We start from the raw sequence: 19127 nt of genomic DNA, 5'->3' as shown, positions 1-19127 counted from the left end.
ACGGCGACAGAGAATGAGAGTAAATGTATTGTGCACATAGTCAGTGAAGTTGCCTCTACATCACGTCTGTGTTTGTGAGCTGTGAAATATAGTGTCTTACAAAATGTTTATACTTTTTAGTTAATTTCTTGTAGATTTTGGAGCCAAAGACCCGGGTTGAACTCCAGACTGTGCATGTTTGAGCGCAGAAGAAGAGTTAAGCTCTCTGCCAAAATGTGCGCTGCTCCAGGACATGTAAGAGGAAGGGCCAGTCCATTGTTCAGCATTGATAAAGTGGACTTAGGTCAACAGATAGAGAAAATAATTGGAATCTTGGCCTCATCCGTCTTCCCTCCCTCTCTCTTTCGTTGGTTCTATCTCTTCCTCCCTCTCTCTTTCTCTTCAGTTGGACAGAGCCAAAGTGTTTTAAGGCAGTAAGACTCTTCACCCCCGCGGCCGAATACATTACTATGAACTACTGCTACTGCTACTACTGCTACTGCTACTGCTGCTACTGCTACTGCCCACTCGAGCATCCACAGGCCTCAGCACAGGCAATGAGAGAGAACGGAGGGAGGGATGGAGAGAAGGGGAGAGAAACAAGGGATAAATGAGAGAGAGGGAGAACGGAGGAAGGGAGAGAAGGAGAGATAGACGAGGGATAAACAAGAGACAGAACAGACGAAGGGAGGGAGAGAACGAGAGATAGACGAAGGATAAATGAGGGAGGGAGAGAGAACTGAGGGAGGGAGAGAATGGAAATAGACGAGGGATAAACGAGAGAGAGGAAGAGAACAGAGGGAGGGAGAGAATGGAGATGGACGAGAGATAAACGAGAGAGAGGAAGAGAACAGAGGGAGGGAGAGAATGGAGATAAACAAGGGATAAACGAGAGAGAGGAAGAGAACAGAGGGAGGGAGAAAACGAGAGACAGACGAGGGATAAACGAGAGAGGGAGAAAGGAGGGAGGGAGAGAATGAGAGATAGATGAGAGATAAATGAGAGAGAGAATGGACGGAGGGAGAGAATGAGAGAGAAACAAGGGAGAAATGAGAGAGAAAGGGAGAACAGATGGAGGGAGGGAGAGAATGAGAAATAAATGAGGGAGAAATGAGAGAGGGAGAGAAGAAGAGATAAACACGGGATAAATGAGAGAGATAAATGAGGGATAAATCAGAGAGTGGGAGATAAAGAGAGATAAACGAGGGATAAATGAGAGCGAGAGGGGGAGAAAGATATAAACAAGGGATAAACGAGAAAGGGAGGGAGAAAGAATGGAGAGAGGGAGAGAAAGAGAGATAAATGAGAAAGAGAGGGAGAGAGAAAGGAGTGAGAGAAGGAGAGAAAGAGAGATAAATGATAAGGAGAGAGAGGGGGAACAGAGTGAGAGGGAGGGAAAGAGAGATAAACAAGGGAATAAACGAGAAAGGGAGAGCAAAAGCAGTGAGTGAGGGAAAGAAAGAAAGATAAATGAATGATGAATGAAAAAGAGAGGGAAAGAGATTGGAGTGAGAGAGGGAGAGAACGAGATAAACGAGAGACAGACAAGAAAGAGAGGGAGAGAGAATAGGTAAATGAGGGATGAAAAAAGACAGTAAAGAAAGCAAAGCGACAGAGAGAGGTGAAGAGAGAGAGTCATAGTTTGAGAGATATATAGATTGTGGATGGATGCGGGGGAAGAATAGACAGAGGGAGAGCGAAAGGAGTAAGAGAGTAAGAGAGATAAACAAGAAAGAGAGGGAGACAGAAAGGAGTGAGAGAGGACAAGAAAGAGATAAAGGAGGGATGAAAAAGACAGTAAAGAAAGCAGAGACAGGTGAACAGAGAGAGAGTCAGAGTTAAGATAGACAGATATAGAGATTATCACTGTATATAGATGGAGGGATGGAGGGATAGAGGGATAGATAGATTAGCACTGAAATTATATCGGCTACTTAGTATTTGACAATCACCAAAGAACTACACCAGAAAGTTCAGGTTCTATCCTCAATTCAACCAGTTTGTCCTGTTGTGGTTCCCTTGAGCAAGACACTGTGTTTGTGTGAATGTTGTGTGTAAACTGCAACAACTTTTATATAAATTATGTCAAAATCTCGTCTTGTTCTCATGGATTCAATCTCATCTCCCTCCCTTATAGACAGATATACAAGCAGCTGATGGACCCTTTAACAGAAAAGTTACACAGTGCATCTTTAACCTAATAATAAAAAGCCCTGCTCTTTGCTGTAGTACTTGAGTCGTGGGTCTCTTGCACACAGAGGCTGTCAGTATGAAATCACCTGTTGCCGTGGTGACTCATTTTAACGTTTGTTGCGATGGCGGCTGTCAAAACTGAAGCGGTGCTATTCACACTCCGAGCCCAACACTTAGTCACTGTGAAACTTATGCCGCGGTGATACAGCGCGGTGTGTTCTGTGTTTGTGCAAAGATTAATTAAGGTCAACGGCAAGTTTTGAAATGTATGTACAGCTACTTTATAAAAATACAAGTAAATACATAACACTTTCAAACTTTTACCATGACGATGAAACTCTGATTCTGAGAGTTGTGGTAAGTGAGGAGTAACTTTGGACCACTGCAAACTGTTTAAAATTACTTCAGTTTTTCATGTTTTTAAGACAGTAAAATCTGACAGTAAGACAGTAAAACCTTTAATTGACGTAATATTGTGAGTTAATAATAAAAGAAAAATTCAAATCTGTCAACTGGACAAAAAGTTGTTGGAGTGAAGATGTTTCGCTGCTCATCCAAGACGCTTCTTTAAATCTGGTGAGGTTACTCATGAACATTGCCTTATATCTTTCTGAAGGAGCTAACTACACTGAGACTAACACAACTATTTGTTTACAGTTTCTGTTTGCTCGTTAGGTCGGCCTAAGTCATATTTTGCATAATCATTCAGGCCCCTAATGGCTGCTCTCATGCCTATTAGCATACAGGCTAGCACTATTGCTTTCATTGTTTAGATGTAGGTCTGAGTTATAAATAAAAGATAGGTTATTTGAATTTTTCTTTTGCTATGGATCATACCTGGACGACTGAGGGAAAGACACTGTGAGCTAATGCAAAAAAAAAAAAAAAAAAAAAAAAAAATGCAGTTTTAACAGTCTCGGAAATCAATATTTTAAATTCACCAGACTTACCGTAGACTTGGTTTGGTCCTGGTCTAATCTAGTTTTAGTTTCAGATTTAGTTTAGGTTATTCTCAGTTTTGATATGGTGAATGCACATGTGTGAATGCACCCCAAAAATATGTTTTTTCATTTCTGCAAAATCCAGCTTAAATTTCCAAAATTTTTGTATTTTGACAACACACTGGAAAAAAACATCAAAATACAAATATATTTATCAGTTATATTTTTAGCCTTGTGTGATTACAGCTGATTACGTGATTTTTTCCTCCTTCTCCGTTCACATTTATCTGGGAGGCACTGTACCCTCCAACATTTTATGAGAAACTCAATGTTAGATTTCATTCTGTTCAGTATCTACTAAATCTATTTGCATTTCATTTCCAATCAAAGTATTTGCCCTTTTCAACAATATTCTGAATTATCAACATTTGCCTGTACTTTTCCATTTCTCAGATCCAAGCGCAGATAGAAATAGATTTCGTTCTACAATACCACGTGAAATGACTTTGGTCTGGACAAAGCTGGTGATTGGGACATGTTCCTGGGATGACAGACAGATTGGAAATACAACCATTTTCAGCCATTTTCTCTCTAATCAAGATCGTGATTAATGCCTCACTTGTGAATGTGGAGACACGTCGCCGTCTGCGCAAAGAAAATGGTCTTTTTTTTTCTTTGTTTCTGTCCGATGTCTTTGAGTCTGGGCAGGTGACGAGGGAGAGACTGAGAGAAGAAAAGCAATTTGGGGCCCGACAGGTGATCATTTGAAGAAGAGTGACAGACAGGGCCGCACCGCTGTCGGCCTTCCTCGCTGACAAAGGAGGAGCAGACGCAACGCAATGAATTATGGGTAATTTTAAATGTTTAAGCGAGAGAGAGACACCGCAGATGAAAAGGTCAGTCTTAAGCTGTGATGTGAAATTTCTCCGGTGGACAGGCGTCAGTATAAATGTATGGTATTTATAGTGAAAGTCTGGATATTACACAGTTAATAGGTGAAAATGACCAAAGAGCTAAACCAGACAGTTAACGGTTCCACCTTGTGATGTCATGAAGTAGTAGTTTCAACAGCTCGCTTTTACTTTTTGTTCAGTAGAATCTAAGAGGCATACAATTGTGACAGGAATAACTTTGCATCCCCAATTTCAACACACGCTCACTATTTACGAATTGCAGTCTCCAAGAAAACTGGGTAGAACCAACTTAAAAATCGCAAATACACCCGAACTAACCCAAGACTAGACCAGGCCTAAACCAGAACTAGAACTAAAACAGGACCAAATCAAGTCAACATCATTAAACTGTTGTGAACGTACTCCAAATTAGGCCACAGAAATCCTGCCAGCAATGCCCTTTTGCGGTAAGTAGTTCAAAGCTACAACGCTAGTGACGGGAATGTGTTTTTCACAAGCTTCAATGGCACTCACACGCTCAACATCTTCTAATTACGTTTTGAATTATCTTGCAATGAAATCCACAAACCAACAGACAAAGCACTGACATAAAGCATGAATGTATAGTAAAACGTAAACAAAACAACTGAGAAATTAGCACTTTTGTACCAACCAGCTCAGCTCTTGGTATATGGCCCATGTAATCAGATGCTATAATACTCCCTACAATAGAAGCACGGCCAAATCTGAATGAAAACTACCACAGTGCGACAGAACCACACAAAAACGAGTAGATCTGGAGCTGTATCCTGTCTCCCTGTTATCAGAGAGTGTGATTGACAGGCGGATTAACCAATCAGAGACACGCACGTTCCGTTTGGGTCAAAAACAAACATGGCCGCTTTAAAAAAAATGGTTACTTGGATTATTCTGCAACTGTAAAGCTTCCCATTATATCCAAACACACTGAAAAATTATATCTTACTAGTCCTACCTGCCAACCATATATCCACTTGTAACTCTTAAATATATGTTTACATTGACTATGGAAACAAGCCTGACACCTCTGCTCTCACTCACAGTGCGTTTCTCCCTTTAGATTGACTTACATAATAATTATACAGTGTCTGCACCGGGAAAGCATAACCTCACTGTATTACACAAATACTTTTCTACATCTCTCCTCCTCCTCCTCCTCCTCCTCTGCCTCCTCTCTCCAGTGTTACTCAACCAAAATAGAATAAATGCGTCTTTCTAGCTAAATTCTTAACTCCGCCCCGGGCTGCTCCTCTGTGTTCTCTCACTGTGGCAGACGCTTTCCCTTAAAATGCTTTTGTGACTCGCGAAGCTTTGGTAATTACAAGAAGAAGGCAGATCCATGCTGTGTGATGTTTAGACAAGATGGCATGCGAGTTGATGTAAGGTTTTGAGAGAGCGGGGGATAGATTTTGACTGGTGAGTGGGTGCAAAGCTGTCATATTTTCAAAGAGGAGTTGTTCATCCCCGCCCCGCCATCTCTCCGCTACAAGTCCCCAACTGGAGCGGAGCCGAGGAAAGCCATATAAAAGCATTCAAGGATTCTGAGAACATTCTAGCAAACGGAGACCACTCAATTATTCCTTGTATTCCAGGAGAGCTTTGAAATCATCTAATGGAAGTACAATATATTGAGATGGGAAAGCTGCAGAGACGCACGAGTAGAAATAAAGCTGGAAAAATGGGAGTTTATGTCGCAGTTAATGAGCCTCCCAATGTATGTTTTGGCATCAAAGTATTTCGCTATAGTCAGTGGTCACATTTTTATAGCGCTTTTCCACCTTCACGGCAGTCAAAGCACGTTAGATTAAGGAACTGCTCAGCCGTTCGCACAAACATTCACAAATAAGTGTACGCGGACACTGGGGGCGAGGTTGGTTAAGTGTTTTGCCCAAGGACGCAACAACAGTGTTTATCTGTGGGAGCACTGGATCTGACCACTCAAACAATGATATTTATGTTGAGAGTGGGATTAAAACATATATAATAATCGTAAAAAATAAAGCTGAGTACTTTGCGGATTTCACCTATTGCGGGTTATTTTTAGAACATAACCCCGCGATAAACGAGAGACCACTGTACATATATAATTAGATAAGTAGTGAATGATTTTGGGAGATAATTTTGCAAGAAAGTTTTTTTTTTTTCAACTTCTCTTTTGGTTCTCTTTGGGGTTGTCAAACTTTAAGGCCTTTCATAGTTATAAATATCTCATACTTTAAAATTCACCAAGAGTTTTCTCAACCACCACCAACCAAACAAATCAACATCCACTTACAAACTCATACTGACATGTGTCATGCTGAAGAACTGGCTAGAACAAGATTTGAACCGCCCTGTACATGGACTGACTAGATGAGTGATTGTATAAACATACTTTACGTAATATTGTAGAGTTCTGGCGTAAGGAAACACGCCAAAGTTCTTCTGGTTGTTTATTTTCTGAACACAAGGGCTACTGTAGGCCATAATCAATGCCAAAACAAGAGCAAAACAACTGCAATGTCAACTCACTAAAGCCAGTTTCCAAAATAGACCAGTAAATGACTTCACCTTCAACTTGTCGGCATAGCAAACAAATGTCACATACAAAAACAGCTACATTAAAAAAAACATATAAACAACAGGGATGTCAAACTCATTTTCACAGATGGCCACATCAACAAAATGGTTGCTCTCAAAGGACCAGATGTAACTGTAAGATAAATGTAACTAAATGTAACCAAATGTAATATAAAACAAATGCAACTCTATTCCCCGTCTCTCTCCCATTCTCTCCTACAATATATTACTACTTGTTAATCAACCATTTCTATATTTATTACTTATTCGAGTTACAAATATTGCATATGAATTTGCATAGATATGAAAAAATGGCTGCGTAACTGTGTATCTCCTGATGAACTCATATTTTAAGACAGACGTTTAGTTAGTCGCGGGCCACATAAAATGACGTGGCGGGCAACATTTGTCCCACAGGCCTTGAATTTGACACATATGAATTACAAGAACACAAACTAAACAACAAACTAACTAAACATAAAATACCAGATCATGACAATATTGTAGACATTTATTTTACTGGCATGTATTCCTGTATTCCTGTCATCAACCAATCCAAGAAATGCATCTGGCAAGTCATATTTTGTGTATGCATGTTTGCTAATAGATACATCAAATTGAAACCTTTGAAAACGCACTGCACCTGATTTTTACCGTCTTAAAACCTGCAAAACAAAATTAGCTAACAACAACTAGCATGCTAACGCTTTCCAATTAGATGCAGACAGCATTCAGGCCCTTTAAATACTTCATTCTTCGCTCATCTTCACAAAAGTCCATTCACCTGCTCCTCCCACCCCCTCATCTCCACATGTCGTAACGGTGCGGATAGGACCAAAGGATGCAGACCAGAGCAGTTTTAACAGTGTTTATTTACAGCGGTGAAAATGCAGTCTTTAAACAGGTCACAAGAGCAGGTACAGGAACCGGGGAGCGGGAGACGGGTCAGGCGGGTGCGGTGCAGGTAGAGGCGGGCAGGACAGGACCAGGACGGGGATAGAAGCAGGTGCGGTACCAGGGCGGGCGGAGCAGACGAAGACCAGAGCGGGGAGCGGGTGACAAACCAGAGACCAGGACCGGACAGGAGACGAGACGAGCAGGAGACGAGACGAGCAGGAGACGAGACGAGCAGGAGACGAGACGAGCCGGAGACGAGACGAGCAGGAGACGATACCGGGACTGGAACGTGACGGCAGGAGCTGGGCGAGTGGAGGCAGGAATCTGGAGGGTGCATAAATCCAAATGAGCATTTGCAGGAAAGTACCAAATAACAAAGCTTAGCTAGAAACATTCACGTTTTACACGCGGACGGTCTGGCACCGAGTGTAGACTGCCAAGCCTTCTTGTACTCAGCAGCAGGTGGTGGTGATTAGGCTGATGCACCCCAGGTGTGCACGGGAGGAGTCAGGCACTCCACCCAGCTCCAGACACACAGGTAGGGGAGGGGGAGAGAGCACGGGAGGACAGGGAAAACTGACATCATGACAGTACCCCCCCCCTAAGGTCCACCTCCTGGTGGACCCCCAGGCTTGTCAGGATGAGCGCGGTGGAAGTCTCTCACCATGTCGGGATCCAGAATGCGTGCCCTGGGCACCCAGGATCGCTCCTCCGGACCGTAACCCTCCCAATCGACGAGGTACTGGAGGCCCCTACCACGGCGACGAACGTCAATCAGGCGGCGGACGGTGAACGCCGGGTGGCCGTCAATGACTCGGGCGGGCGGTGGGGGATCGGCCGGAGGGCACAGGTCGCTGGTCCGGACTGGTTTAACCTGGGAGACGTGAAAGGTCGGATGAATCCGGAGAGACGGGGGTAACTGGAGGCGCACCGCCGATGGATTTATGATCCTCATGATCTTAAACGGTCCCAGGAATCGGGGGGACAGCTTACGGGAGTCCGTCTTCAGCGGGATCGTCTTGGCGGAGAGCCAAACCATCTGGCCAGGTTGGTATACGGGCGCCGGGACACGGTGGCGATCGGCCGTCGCCTTAGTGCGCGCTCCAGCCCGAAGAAGGGCCGCCCTGGCCTTCTTCCAGATCCGGCGACAGCGCTGGAGATGGCGCTGAACAGACGGGACGGCGAGGTCCCTCTCCTCCGTGGGGAAGAGAGGGGGTTGGTATCCCAGCGATGCCTCGAAGGGGGACATACCAGTGGCGGAACTCACGAGGGAGTTGTGAGCGTACTCTATCCAGGGCAGGTGAGTACTCCAGGTCGCGGGGTTGGCGGAGGCTGTGCACCGTAGAGCCGACTCCAGGTCTTGGTTGGCCCGCTCCGTCTGCCCATTAGATTGTGGGTGGAACCCGGACGTGAGGCTGACCGTGGCCCCCAAACTGTCGCAGAAAGACCGCCATACCTGAGAGGTGAATTGGGTCCCTCTGTCGGACACGATGTCCACCGGGATGCCGTGGAGTCGGAAGACATGACTGGTCAGCTGGTCGGCAGTTTCTTTGGCTGTGGGGAGCTTAGGCAGGGCAACGAAATGGGCGGCCTTGGAGAAGCGGTCCACAATGGTGAGAACCACCGTGTTCCCCTGGGAAGGGGGAAGGCCCGTCACGAAGTCCAAGGCGATGTGGGACCAAGGGCGACGAGGAACTGGGAGAGGATGCAAGAGACCAGAAGGGGGTGAGTGGGAGGCCTTGGCCCGAGCACATACCTGGCAGGCGGCGACATAAGCCCGGGTGTCTGTGTCCATCGTGGGCCACCAGAAGCGTCTCCTGAGGAGGGAGAGAGAGCGACCGGCACCAGGATGGCAGGCGAAACGGGAGGCATGGACCCACTGGAGCACCTGAGACCGGACAGAATCGGGAACAAACAGTTTATCTGGAGGGCCGTTACCTGGGTCGGGGTCGTTGGTCTGGGCCTCTCGGACGGTGTCCTCGATTTCCCAATGGACCGCGGCCACCACACACGAGGAGGGGATAATTGTTTCTGCGGTGACCGGGCTATCCTCCAGGGCGAACTGGCGGGAGAGGGCATCTGGTTTGACGTTCCGAGATCCGGGGCGGTAGGTGAGGAGAAAGTTGAAGCGGCTGAAGAAGAGGGACCAACGAGCTTGACGGGGATTGAGGCGCCTGGCGGACTGGATGTACTCCAAGTTTTTATGGTCGGTCCAGACGATGAATGGTTGCTCCGCCCCTTCGAGCCAGTGGCGCCACTCCTCCAAGGCCAGCTTTACGGCAAGGAGCTCCCGATCCCCCACGTCATAATTGACCTCGGCCGAGGACAATCGCCGGGAAAAGAAGGCGCAGGGACAGAGGCGGTTGTGGGGGTCGAACCTCTGCGAAAGCACGGCCCCCACTCCCGAGTCGGAGGCGTCGACCTCCACGATGAATTGCCGTGAAGGGTCGGGCTGGTGCAGGATGGGAGCGGAGGTAAATAGTCTCTTAAGCTTCTCGAAGGCTGTCTGCGCCTCAGGGGACCAGGCAAACTGCAAAGCAGGAGAGGTGAGTTTAGTTAAGGGCGAGATAACCCTACTAAAATCCCGGATGAAACGTCTATAAAAATTGGCAAAGCCGATAAATCTCTGGAGCTGTCTCCGGTTGGTAGGAATGGGCCACTCAGTGACAGCCTGGATCTTTTCAGGATCAGCTCTTACTTGGCCCCGCCCCACAATGAAGCCCAAAAAGCTGACCTCCTCTGCGTGAAACTCGCATTTCTCAGCTTTCACGAACAGTTTATTCTCGAGGAGGCGCTGGAGAACCTGGCGAACGTGCTGGTGATGCTCCTGGGGGGACCGCGAGAAAATCAAGATGTCATCCAAGTAAACAAAGATGAATCGGTTAAGGAAATCACGGAGCACATCGTTGATGAGGGCTTGGAATACGGCAGGGGCGTTGGTGAGACCGAAGGGCATAACCAAGTATTCGAAATGTCCCAGGGGTGTCTTGAAGGCCGTCTTCCATTCGTCTCCCTCCCTGATGCGCACCAGGTGGTACGCATTCCGCAAATCCAACTTGGAAAAGATGGTCGCACCGTGGAGGGGCGTAAATGCCGAGTCCAGTAGGGGTAGCGGGTATTTATTCTTTACAGTTATATTGTTCAGACCCCGATAATCAATGCAAGGCCGCAGGGATTTGTCCTTCTTGGCCACAAAGAAGAACCCCGCTCCCACGGGTGAAGTGGACGGGCGGATGATTCCGGCAGCAAGGGACCCACGGATATAGTCCTCCATTGACTCGCGTTCAGGTTTAGACAGGTTATATAGCCTGCTAGATGGTAGTGGGGCACCCGGCAGGAGGTCAATGGCGCAGTCATATGGGCGGTGGGGCGGTAAAGAGAGGGCCTTGCTCTTGCTAAAAACCTCCCCCAGGTCGTGATATTCAGCAGGCACCGAGGACAGATTGGGGGTGTCTGGGGACGGATCGGCGACAGGAACGGACCTCCCGGCCGGAGGGAGGGCGGACCGAAGGCACTTGGCGTGGCAATCGGGACTCCAGCCCGAAACTCCGCCCCTGGCCCAATCGAAAACAGGGTTGTGGGCGCGTAGCCAGGGGTAACCAAGGACCAGAGGAGAAGCGGAGGAGGACAGGACATGAAACTGACGGTTCTCTTGGTGGTTGCCGGACAGAATCACGGTGACAGGTTCTGTGATGTGGGTGATGTGCCCCAGAAAACGTCCATTGAGCCCCTGGGCATTTAAGGGGCGTTCGAGGGGCTCCAGGTAGACCCCGAGCTGCTCCGCGACTTGGGCATCAATAAAGTCCTTCTCAGCCCCGGAGTCGATAAGGGCGGAAACGCATAAAGTCTCTGTGCGAACGCACAGGGTGGCGCTGAGCCGCAGTCTATTAGTAGAGTCCAGGATGTGTTGCTCGCCCACCAGTACTCCCAGCGCTACTGGTGGGCCCCCCCTTTTGGCCGAACTGGGCAAGTGACCACATAATGTCCGCGCTCACCGCAGTAGAGGCAAGCCCCGGCCAGGCGACGCCTCCGTTGACGCTCCTCGGCCGACACAAGGGTCCTGTCGAGTTGCATGGGCTCATCTGGCGGGGGCGGGGCAGCGCGTGGCTCCGGCGGGACCGGTGACCGGCGTCTCTCTCGGCGACGAGCCCGTAGCCGGTTGTCAATACGGTGAGTGAGGGAGATGAGGCTCCGCAGGTCGGGGGGTTCGTCCCGGGAAACCAATTCATCTTTCAAAGTCTCGTTCAGGCCCCGCACAAACACAGCCCGCAGCGCGCTGTCCGTCCAGTCCAGCTCCGCCGCATGTGTCCAGAATTCAATGGAATAATCCGCTACCGTCCTGGAGCCCTGGCTGAGAGTCAATAACCGGGAGGCAGCATTGTCCTGGTAGTGCGGGTGGTCAAACACCAGCTTAAACGTGGACACAAATTCATTAAAATCCAGGCTATCCACAGACGTCTTCATTAGGCGCGCCTCTGCCCACTGGAGAGCTCTGCCCCGGAGTAATCCACATATATACCGGATCTTGGTGGCCCCCGAGCTGAAACGAGAAGGGCATTGCTGGAACATGAACTCGCACTGGAACAGGAATCCGCGACAGAGGTGAGGTTGTCCAGCATACGGCTCCGGATCCGTGCCTCTCGGCTCCGGGAGGCGTGGCGGCGCTCCAGCTGCAGCAGGCGGGGTGACGAGGAGCGCGGCCACCTGGTGGTTAAGCTGTGCCACCTGCTGGGACAATGTCTGATTTAGCTCCAATAGAGTTCGAATGGATTGTTCATGCTGACCCAGCACCGCCTCGGGGTGAGAGTGCGTGAGGCGGCGCGTCTGGTCCGGGTCTGAGCCTGCTTGGTCCATAGTGGCCAGACCGTTCTGTCGTAACGGTGCGGATAGGACCAAAGGATGCAGACCAGAGCAGTTTTAACAGTGTTTATTTACAGCGGTGAAAATGCAGTCTTTAAACAGGTCACAAGAGCAGGTACAGGAACCGGGGAGCGGGAGACGGGTCAGGCGGGTGCGGTGCAGGTAGAGGCGGGCAGGACAGGACCAGGACGGGGATAGAAGCAGGTGCGGTACCAGGGCGGGCGGAGCAGACGAAGACCAGAGCGGGGAGCGGGTGACAAACCAGAGACCAGGACCGGACAGGAGACGAGACGAGCAGGAGACGAGACGAGCAGGAGACGAGACGAGCAGGAGACGAGACGAGCCGGAGACGAGACGAGCAGGAGACGATACCGGGACTGGAACGTGACGGCAGGAGCTGGGCGAGTGGAGGCAGGAATCTGGAGGGTGCATAAATCCAAATGAGCATTTGCAGGAAAGTACCAAATAACAAAGCTTAGCTAGAAACATTCACGTTTTACACGCGGACGGTCTGGCACCGAGTGTAGACTGCCAAGCCTTCTTGTACTCAGCAGCAGGTGGTGGTGATTAGGCTGATGCACCCCAGGTGTGCACGGGAGGAGTCAGGCACTCCACCCAGCTCCAGACACACAGGTAGGGGAGGGGGAGAGAGCACGGGAGGACAGGGAAAACTGACATCATGACACCACATCAACACAAGCACATTATCTGCACACACAGGAAGCAGCATCGTCTTAATTAAACAGCGCCCCACAGGACTGGAGCTCAGATGCAATTTGTAACGATTCCCCCGACCAGCACTTTGATTATACAGAGCTCCTAGTGCTGACCACAGACTTCTGACCGCACTTAATCTTCCATTGAAACCCATTAGGACCCCGCTCCCCCCCCCCTGCCCCAACCCTGATCATGCACCTCTCTGCTCCTCTGACTCCAGTTCTGCACACCTAGGTTTTCTCTAAATAAAGAAGAATGGAGATCACGTTAGGCCACTTGCACAAAAAGTTTCATTGCGTAACTTTATGTTGTTTCATTCACACATGTTTAACACACAAACCCTGCAGATTTAGGCTGAGTTCTTCTCTCAAACTGAAAACGCTCTGTTGCACCTTGTGATGTCATGTGGTGATACAAGAAGTGCTCAATTGTGTTTTTAAACTATATACACCTCTGGATAAATAATAGAACAAATAAGGTGGCTATTAACTTGAAAACTACCACTTCATGACATCACGTGGTGGAACAGAGCATTTTGAGCTTTGGAGATGTAGACAGACTAATAAAAGCTCACAAGAGTTAATGCCATGACAAACATTTTTCTTATTCCTATAGAAAGAAGTTAGTCTTGTCTCAACCCCTCCATGTTCTGAAGGCTGTGATTGACAGGTGGATTAACCAATCAGAGTGAGACCTGGTGGCTCTGCAGATAAGAGCACTGGTTTAGTGTGAGTTGGGCACAAGAAAGAAAGTAAGTAGAGGCTCAACTCACTGGATTGTTCAATATTTCAAAAGGGCTTTTAAAAAATAGTCTATATTTATATGAAAATTTATGTGAAAATATAAAGCAGTTCGAGGTCGTTCCCTGTCAAAACATTTCATTGTGTCTTTCTGTAAATACAATAACAAAGCCTAAAAGATAAATACATACTGTAATACACTTTGAAGTATTTTATGGAACATTTTACTTACGGTCTACAAAAGATAGAGTGTCACTTGATTTGAAAAGATGGTTTAATGAATTGGAATTTTGTTGCATGTAGTGGCTAATAACACCTCAAAATGTTTAATTAAAAATGGGAACATGCAAATGGATTTTTACTCAATGCCAAATGAAGCGCTCAGGTGTGGCAGTCCAGTTCTTCTAAATCAATTAGCACTTTCACATTTGTTTGGGAGGTTATGTGACAATGGCATCAAATTTACTCTGTGGCCTTTGAGGAGCGACTGCTAAATGTCCTATATTACACAAAATGGACTATTTGGAGCTTTAAGTCCTGTTAGAATGTGGTTACCTCATCAAAAACATACCTGGAGTTGAGTTTTGTTTCATTCACACATGTTTATAAATGCTCCGTTCCACCTTGTGACATCATGCAGTGGTAGTTTTCAGGTTAACGGCTCCTTTTACCTTTTATTTTGTAGAGATGGACAATTCCAGGGCCTAAAGTGATCAAAATGACTCTAGTGAAGGTGTACGGAGTTTAAAAACACAGTGGAGCACTTCCTGTATTACCACATGACATCACAAGGTGGACCAGAGTGTTTTCTATTTCAGAGAAGAACTTGCCCTAAATATGCAGGACTTGTGTGTATGTTTGTGACGAAGAAACAACATTCTAACATAGATCAGTATGGCCCCTTTAAGCTGGCCACAGTAACCAAACTTTTCTCTCAAACTGCACAACAAATAGATATAGCACGTTCCGAGCTCTTTTAGCCTGAGGAAAGTTACTCTCCTTAACTTTAAGGAATTGCACATCACATTCACACCACCCTCACTCCCAACTGCATTATTTACATCCTTCTACTGCACTGGAGAGGAGATAAAAGTTAGGCAGGCGCACAAAGCTGAGGGGCAGAGATAGGGCTTTCTCATTTAAACTAAACCCCTCTTAGCCTGCTTGTGTTGTAGCATTTAGCGGAGTAAGATGTACAGTAGTTAGCATACATTAGCGATATTAAGGTGTACTTACATTGACAGACTCGCGGCCGGCGTACTTGACTCGGATTCTTGGTTCTTGGATGACGTCCAGATTGGTTCCTGTTACCATGAGAGGCGTGTGGCCACTAAAAACAAGGGACAGACCAAACACATTTAGGATATGAGGTATTTTTATCTACTTTATATTAAACAATGAACCATCCATCCATTTTTTCAACAGCCACAATGATGCATGAAATAAACTGTGGTTAATCAGTGCTTTATGTATCACACTAAAGCCTAAATCTGCTGGTGCTAGTGTCTGCGAGGTTGCTAGCACACATACGTCTGCAGCTCTGGTCCACAGCAGTGCAGACAAAGCAGAGTGAATCAGCTGGATGCTAGCTTACCCTGCAGCTGTTCAGGCTTGTGTTGTTGTTTGTTCCCTTTATTGTAGCGACTGTCAATTTGGTGCTGTGAATGAAAAATGCTTCGCTAGAATGGCTGCCACAGAAAATGTCAGATGAGGGTGAGGGTGCTGCGCTGTGTGGAGTTTGCACAAAGGGAATATACAGGCCCAAGCTACAGTATGCACAATGTATAGGACACATAAATAAATAGCAACTCCATGTATTCTTGTAGCACAAATGTTAGAGGGGGTATTACGCGTCTGTGGGGTATTAACTGCTAACATATAACATATTTAGATCAACATGTCACCTTTTATTGTTTTGAAAATGCTATATTGGACAAAAACAAAGTATTAAGGTGTTTAATAAGTTTCACTTTCATTTTTGAGCGCCCCTCCCATTGCCCTTCGCGCTAAGTCAGTCCCCTTTCAGCTTGTTTGTTGGGCAGCTTAAGTTGTATTTTAAATGTGCTATATAAATAACATTGAATTGAACTGAATTACAATCGATGTAAATTTCACTAAAGAAACTACTGCACATTGCATCAGGTTTGTGAAGTTGTGGTATATTGTTTTGCATCATAGCTTTGTATATTTACGGAAAATGGCCATGGGGTGACATGCGTGATGTAGGCTTGTAAGATGAGATTTGGATAGGCTTGTACTAACTGTAAGGAGGTTTTGAATAGGGCCCAGGAGAGAACATTTGATTACTGAAACGTGGATGGATGACAAATCGTGGACAAATCGTTGTAGGAGTGAAGACGTTTTGCTGCTCATCTAAGCCGCTTCTTCAGTTCTGGTCAGATTGCTGGTGGACACTGCCTTATATCTATCTGAAGGGAGGAGCTAATTACACTGAAACTGTAAACAGCTATTGTCTCCAGTTTCAGCCCCAACAACCCTATTCAACCCGTAATGGCCACCTACTGTCTTTGTTCGTGTTTGCTTTGGGTCTGATGATTTTTGACTTTTGCTATGGCTCAGACCTGGACGACTGAGAGATTACACAGACATGGATGGATAACATAAAAAAAACAAAAAAAAAACGTCTTGTCATAACATGGTAGAAAGCTTCAAAAAGTCAAATTTTGCATCATACCCCCTCTTTAAGAAAAAAATAAGTAAACCTTCATTTATCCCGCAATTGGGAAATGTTGTAGCACTTGGCAACATTTCTTAGTTCCCTGACACTCTATATTATTCATTATGTGTTGTACCATAGAGATTGGTTGAAATTGTTTCTTAAAGTGGCTGTACCCACACTGTCTTTATCCAAAATGTGTCTTGCCCCAGTACAGATATATTGTAAAAGCTCTTAGAGTCAAAATGAGACTGGTGTGGATTGTCTACTTCTAATTATAAACTGTTTTATCGTACAAGAACCAGAAAGTCAGGCTGGGGCGCTAGCATGCTAGTTTTTGTTAGTAGCAGTGTGACAGCAAAAGTAATTAGGATGCTAGGAATGCATTAGGAAAGAGAGGGATACGTTTGGACTGCTGCAAACACTAGGTCTGTTTTTCACATTTTTAAGAAAAAGTCAATTGGGTACAACACTTTTAAAGAAACATCCAGTGTACATTTTGCTTGGAATGGGAGTAGCGGGTCAAGTAGTATTTTCGTATACTGCAAATAGTCAATATACTTAAGCAATTTGTTGGATGGACTTGTGCGTCTAGTCTGAGAGGGAAGGTGTGCGCCCCAATTTGCAATTCATATCCCATATTCATACTGCATTTAAAACATTACTAGATTCGGAAAGTTATGTATTAGTTTAATATTGAACTGTATGCATCATTTTGATTTAAACTTTAATAAACTTGACTTGTGATTCATGTTCAAATCAAACACAGTTTTAACCATTCTAATGCTCTGAGTTTCTCGTGTGGGTTGCCGGTTTCGACCGTGAAATCGACTTGATTTAAACCTACATAGACTCAACCTAAGCTGAAACGTCACTACCTAAAACCTTTGCATCTGCAGCCAATCATTAATCAGCGCTAGTGCAGCCTTTGTGAGTGAATACTGGAGGTTCTGAGCTTTCATATACTGAGAAAAAACTTGTATGTGTCCTCTATCTGCAGGTTAAAACACAGGTTCAGTTGTAATTGTAAGACAGTAAAAGTACAGGCAACACGCAGCTCCCTCATATAGTTGATCTGTGTTTGATTTTGCAGTAACAAAAAGTAGCTTCCTCCCGTTTTAATCTTCCAGTTGTAAATCTAGTTGGAAATTAGCGCTGATTAAATGCAGGAAATGAAATGAAATGATTGCTTAGACCAGTTCATTCTTTCTACTGTGGCACTTCTATCAGATCCAGACTAATTAGCACAGTAATTGGGAGTGCAGTATTGACAGTGTAAGACAGAAGAGGACAGTAACGGTACAAAAGGGTTAGACTAATGCGTCGTCTTACCTGGCGATGCTCCAGTCCGGCTCTATACGCTGCACCGTGGGGTCGTCGATGTATTCAAAGGTCAGGCTCTCCCGGATCTGCGCCCGGTCCACGCTGACGCTGATCTGAACAGGACCCACGCCGGACAGAGAGGGGGCGCTGTAGCACACGATTTCTGTCATGGTGCGGCTGCAAAACAGAGAGGAAAGAAAGAAATGAAGGTTTTATATAGACTGACTATGTATTTTTCCTAGACAAATCGCAGAATTTTTTAATATAACCAGCGTCAGAGAAATGATTTAACAAGCAGAAAGAGGAGTGTTTTGAGTTTTATTCAAGTTAGCATATAAATAAAAAGTATTCACTAAGCCCCGGGGTTTAAACATGACAACCAGTTTGAGTCACTGAGCTGAATTTGGTGGTGCATTACTAAAATGCTGTTTTTAAGACAACTGAAGGATTTTGAACTGAGAAAGTTTAAGATCTGAAAATAGACACAATTTTCAGATCTACCTGCACAGAATCATCCAACATTTTTGAAAGTCCTACTCGTGATAGGTTTAAGCAAGTAATACTCTTTCTGGATTTGTTAATAGATCCACGTTGAACACACTGTTTATTTTTTTTATTTACTAATTTATCATATTAAACATTACAGTTTTTATTATTTTGAAAGCATGAAAATAGCATCAATATCATAGTGCTGGTCTTGTCGCCTGTTCTTAAATTTAACAGTTTATATGTGAATTTTACATATTGTTCCAAAAGAAAACTTTACCAAAATGAAAATTAAAGCGCACACACTATTTTCTAATCTGATGTTATAATGTTGTTTCCTTGTCACAAACAGACCTGGAGTTGTGTTTTGTTTCATTCACACATGTTTAACACACAAACCCTGCATATTCAGACTGAGTTTTTCTTCTCTCAAACAGAAAACGCACTGTTCCACCTTGTGATGTCATCATGTGGTAATACAGGAAGTGCTCCACTATGTTTTCAAACTCCACACACTTTCACTAGAATCATTTTGGATGATTTCAGCCCTGGAATTGCCAATCTCTACTGAATAAAAGGTAAAAGAATACTTGAAAACTGCCACTTCATGACATCACAAGGTGGAACAGAGCATTTTGAGCTTTGGAGAGGCAGACAGACTAGTAATAAAGGGTTACTTAAGGATGCGTGAATGAAACAAAACACAACTCCAGTTATGTTTTTGATGAGATACCATGGTTTAAAGCTCACAAGAGTCAATTTTCCGTAATATAAAGCATTTGTAAAGTAAAATGAACGCTGCAACGTACTCTCATTCTTTTAC

General features: G+C 45.6%; 1 protein-coding gene across 1 annotated transcript in view; it reads right to left on the bottom strand.

Annotated features, from left to right (window-relative positions):
• The window catches only part of plxna2 (plexin A2), a 418092-nt gene that overhangs the window by 70452 nt on the left and 328513 nt on the right, over window positions 1-19127 (bottom strand). Inside the window, exons 17-18 of the mRNA XM_055223276.1 lie at window positions 17828-17995; window positions 15055-15148 (exon numbers count right to left, since the gene is read on the bottom strand). Coding sequence (XP_055079251.1) covers window positions 15055-15148; window positions 17828-17995 — 262 coding nt within the window. The remainder of the gene's footprint in view (window positions 1-15054; window positions 15149-17827; window positions 17996-19127) is intronic.

The sequence above is a fragment of the Periophthalmus magnuspinnatus genome, chromosome 7 (genome assembly GCF_009829125.3).
Source record: "Periophthalmus magnuspinnatus isolate fPerMag1 chromosome 7, fPerMag1.2.pri, whole genome shotgun sequence".
Taxonomy (NCBI): Eukaryota; Metazoa; Chordata; class Actinopteri; order Gobiiformes; family Gobiidae; genus Periophthalmus; species Periophthalmus magnuspinnatus.
This window is presented reverse-complemented; position numbering and strand designations above follow the sequence as displayed.